The sequence below is a fragment of the Lepidothrix coronata genome, unplaced genomic scaffold, assembly GCF_001604755.1.
Source record: "Lepidothrix coronata isolate B3197 unplaced genomic scaffold, Lepidothrix_coronata-1.0 Scaffold20, whole genome shotgun sequence".
Classification (NCBI taxonomy): Eukaryota; Metazoa; Chordata; class Aves; order Passeriformes; family Pipridae; genus Lepidothrix; species Lepidothrix coronata.
This window is the reverse complement of record NW_016690200.1, coordinates 7,766,728-7,770,651: the sequence shown is the minus strand read 5'-3', so window position 1 is coordinate 7,770,651 and position 3,924 is coordinate 7,766,728. Positions and strand designations below refer to the sequence as shown.

Below are 3,924 nucleotides of genomic sequence, written 5' to 3'. Positions count from 1 at the left end.
GACCACCTTCAAAACTTCCCAAATCCTTCACCTTCAAAACTTCCCAAATCCTTCACTGTGCATAGTAACCCCTTCTCTGTCAAATATGTAGAGAATCTGAGGAGCTCCACGAGGGAAAAGGATGAAAGGGGATGTTCCATCTGCATCTGACAAGGCAAGAGAAGTAGGAGAGGAAGAGGGAAAACCCGACTTCCATTTTCATATAAAACCCATTTAAAATGGACTTGCCTTCCTCAATAAATTCACCCTCTCCCGGCAACTTGAATCCTTAAGGGGTTATTGTGAAAAAGAAGTTTGTATTCCCTCAGAAGACCTATCTGATGGGTTTGGGAAATACAAAATCCAATTGTGAGGGAGTGCAGATAAGGGAAGAGCTGTGGGAGAGCCATCAGCTGAGCAAACACTAAATAATGAAGAATGCAGAGGCTGCTCCCAGCCTGACAAAACACTCCATTAGCAAGTCTGCTGCTCAATGAGTGATAATTGGGGCACGTCCACAGTCAGGGGTTATTGGATTTTTATCTCTAGGAAGGGGCCTTTTGACAGATTCACCAAAAAAAGCCAGGATTTCCTTGCTCAGGATTTCCCAAAATCTCTAGGAAGGGGCCTTTTGACAGATTCACCAAAAAAAGCCAGGATTTCCTTGCTCAGGATTTCCCAAAACCTGCTCAGGATTTCCCAAAACCTGCCCAGCTCCACCTGGGGCTGCCTGAATATTTATAGCTGTGCCCAGAAATTGCCCTTTTCTGGAAAAAGATCACGATTTCTTGCAGGGAAAGGGACTCAGGGCCGCCACCACCACAGCATGGACTGGTTGGAGATCACAGGATTTGTGGCACTGCACCAAAAATTCTGGTTCTGATCCCTCACTAAACGTTTGGATGATGCCCTGAGCGGGACCAGGATTTAATTTCCAGTTGCTGGGACAGAAAAGACAAAAGGATCAAAGAGCTGGATGGGTGTTCTCATCCTGCAGGGAAGAAAAACCCCCAGGTAATGAAATTACTGCTCTTGTTCAAGCACAAACACTTCAGTGGAATAGCTGGTCCAAGGAGAAACAGAAAGCAGAAGGCAGAGCTGCTCAAAGGAATATTAAAAAAGTGCCACCTGCCCAAAAAGCAGGATGGGTGACACGTTGGTTTGTGCAAGAGGAACCAATCCCAGTTGCACTGAACTGGAATATTTCGGATTAAAGTTATGTGATAAAAATCCCCCTTATTTAGAATCGGAGAATCCCAGGATGGTTTGGGTTGGGAGGGACTGGAAAACTCCTCTCATCCCACCCCCTGCCATGGGCAGGGACACCTTCCACTATCTCAGGTTGCTCCAACCTGGCCTTGGACACTTCCAGGGATGGGAACTCCACCACCTTCCAATGCCTGACCACCCTTTCCAGGAAGAAATTCCTCCTGTTTTTCCTTTTGGAGTTAACGGCTCTGCTGGAAACCTTTCCCTGGGTCAGACTTAGATTATAACCCCAAGGCCAGACAGGGATCATCTCATGGAATCATGGAGTCCCAGGATGGTTTGGGTGAGAAGGAACCTTAAAGTCCATCCAGCACTGCTTGTTCTTCCCCTCATTCCAGATACTCCTGGAATTGTACAGACGTTTTACTAGGAAGTTCTTCCAGAGGAAGACGGATTTTTCTCGTCAGGAAGAGGCTGCCAAGTGGAATATTCCACCCTGTGCTTTTATGTTTATCCACTGCTGTGTGGAAGGGCCCCTCACCAAGCCTCAAAGTCCCCTTTAATGTCAGGGAAATATTGATTTATTTAAAAAACCCAAGGGTTTCAACCAGAGCTGAAGTTATAAATGATGTTTTATTTTAACAGCTCTGACTGTTACAACACAAATATTGCACCCCAAGAACTCTCCCAGTAACTAAAGATCTCTGAATAAATATTTGGCTGCTGAAGTTCGAGAGCTGGATTTAATTTTTTATTTATTTTTTTTTATTATTTTTTTTTTTTTTGGTTTGGTCTTTTTTTTCCCACTGGGCTTCGTTTAAATTTTATTTGTTTAGACCCTTTTTAAAGCACAGCCTGTGAGAGCAGAGTGAGTCTTGGCACCCAGGTATTGAGAACTCAAAATATGGGTTTGGAATATTGGAATATTAAAGCTCCATGGATTAATTTGGGGCTTTAACTGTTAACTGATTGTACAATCTTAATTATCCTTCTGGATCCCAACGAGCTGAGCACGGACAGCTGGAATAAACAGGTTAAATGTCCTGTCCTAGAGCAGATTTAGGAGCCATGGGAAGGATTTTCACTCAACCAGAGATGTTTTGCTGTCAGGGGACAATGATTTTAATGGACAAACACCACCACGATTTATTCAGCGCCAGCAAATTTCCCTCATCATTGCCCAGGAATAAAAGGCTGATTTTCAATTCCCAGCTCCCATCAGAGCTCAGGAGCCTTGGCTGCCCACAGCCCTGGGCACATTCCCGGGAAGTGGAAAGTGTGGAAAGACCTTTGAGAGCTGGAAAGACCTTGGTGGTCTTTATGGAAAGACTTTTGAGAGCTGGAAAGATCTTTGTGGTCTTTGTGGAAAGACTTTTGAGGTCTCTGTGGAAAGGCCTTTGAGAGCTGGAAGTGCTGCTCCTGTCACCCTCCAGTGCAAAGGTCCCACCCCAGCACCCACGAGGAAGAAAGACACGAAGCTGCTTCTCTTCCCGCCTCCTTCTGACACGAACCCGCTTCGGAACCGGCGACAAAAAGCGCCCAAAACTGCTCAAATTTCACATTTCCGCCGCTCCATCTCCAAGGCAAAGGCTCTGCCATGGGAGACACTTACTCTGGGAGGTGGAGAGGCTGGAGAAAGCCGCCTTGGTGCGCCCTGCCAGCCACTCCAGGCTCTCGTGCATGTTGGCCAAGGCCTTGAGGTCGCTGACGTCGCGCAGGATCTCCTGCTGAGGGATCAGTTTGTCGCCCAGGTTGCCGATGAGAACTTCGGATTCTTTGCCGAAAGCGGCCCTGAAATGCAAAGCAAAGCCACCCTCAGGGACACAGGATGATGGGAGAGGGAGGGGAGACATCAGTGTGGTTAATTCAGCTCTGCTTAAACCCAGGCTCAAGGCCTGGCTCAACAGGGCACATCAACTGCCCTGGGAATAAAGCAAATTCCCAATAAATAAAGGGCCTTTCCTCACTGTCCAGCTGTTTCTCTGTGGAGCTCAGTGGTCCTCATTCCCACGTTTTGTCCCCATTCCCACGGGATTTGCCAGTGCTGCAACAGGGGGTCACTTAAATCCCCGCTTTGTCAGACTTAATCCCCGGCTTAACTGAGCTCCTCGTTTGGTTTCCCTTTGTTAAAAAAACATCTTAATTTCTCCTTTATATTTTTTTAACATTCCCAAACACAGCTTTATATCCGCCCAGTTTTCATGGGTAATCCCAAGGATACGTGGCACATCCTTGGCACGGTTCCAGCAGGGATGAGGGGAGAGGCCTCCGTCCTGGTTTCCCAAAGAATTATTAAGGTTGGGAAAGACTCCAGGATCAGGAGTGCCACCATTCCCACTAAACCATGTCACCAAGTGCCACATGGGATGGTGATTCCAGCACTTCTCTGGGAATTCTGCAGGCACACCCTAATGGCCCTAATGATGTGATTTAGGAACAACCTAAATCTCATTAAACAAGGCAGGGGGCTGCTGTTAAATCCTTGTGGAGAAGCTGGAAGTGTTGTTATCCCTGGGAAGTGTGGAAATGTTATCCCTGGAAGTGTCCAAGGCCAGGTTGGACGGGGCTTGGCCCTGCTTGACCTGGGCTAGTGGGAGGTGTCCCTGCCCGTGACAGGGGTGGAATGAGGTGGAATTAAGGTCCCTTCCAACCCAAACCATTCTGGAATTTTATGATTTCCAGGATTTTAAGCTGAAATTCCACGTTTCTGCTCTGCATTCCCCCCCCTCTATCCCT

At 47.2% G+C, this 3,924-nt stretch overlaps 1 protein-coding gene across 1 annotated transcript in view; it reads right to left on the bottom strand.

The window, feature by feature from the left end:
• EXOC4 (exocyst complex component 4) overlaps window positions 1–3,924 on the bottom strand; it is a 303,657-nt gene that overhangs the window by 42,371 nt on the left and 257,362 nt on the right. The window contains exon 15 of the mRNA XM_017807724.1: window positions 2,801–2,979. Coding sequence (XP_017663213.1) covers window positions 2,801–2,979 — 179 coding nt within the window. The remainder of the gene's footprint in view (window positions 1–2,800; window positions 2,980–3,924) is intronic.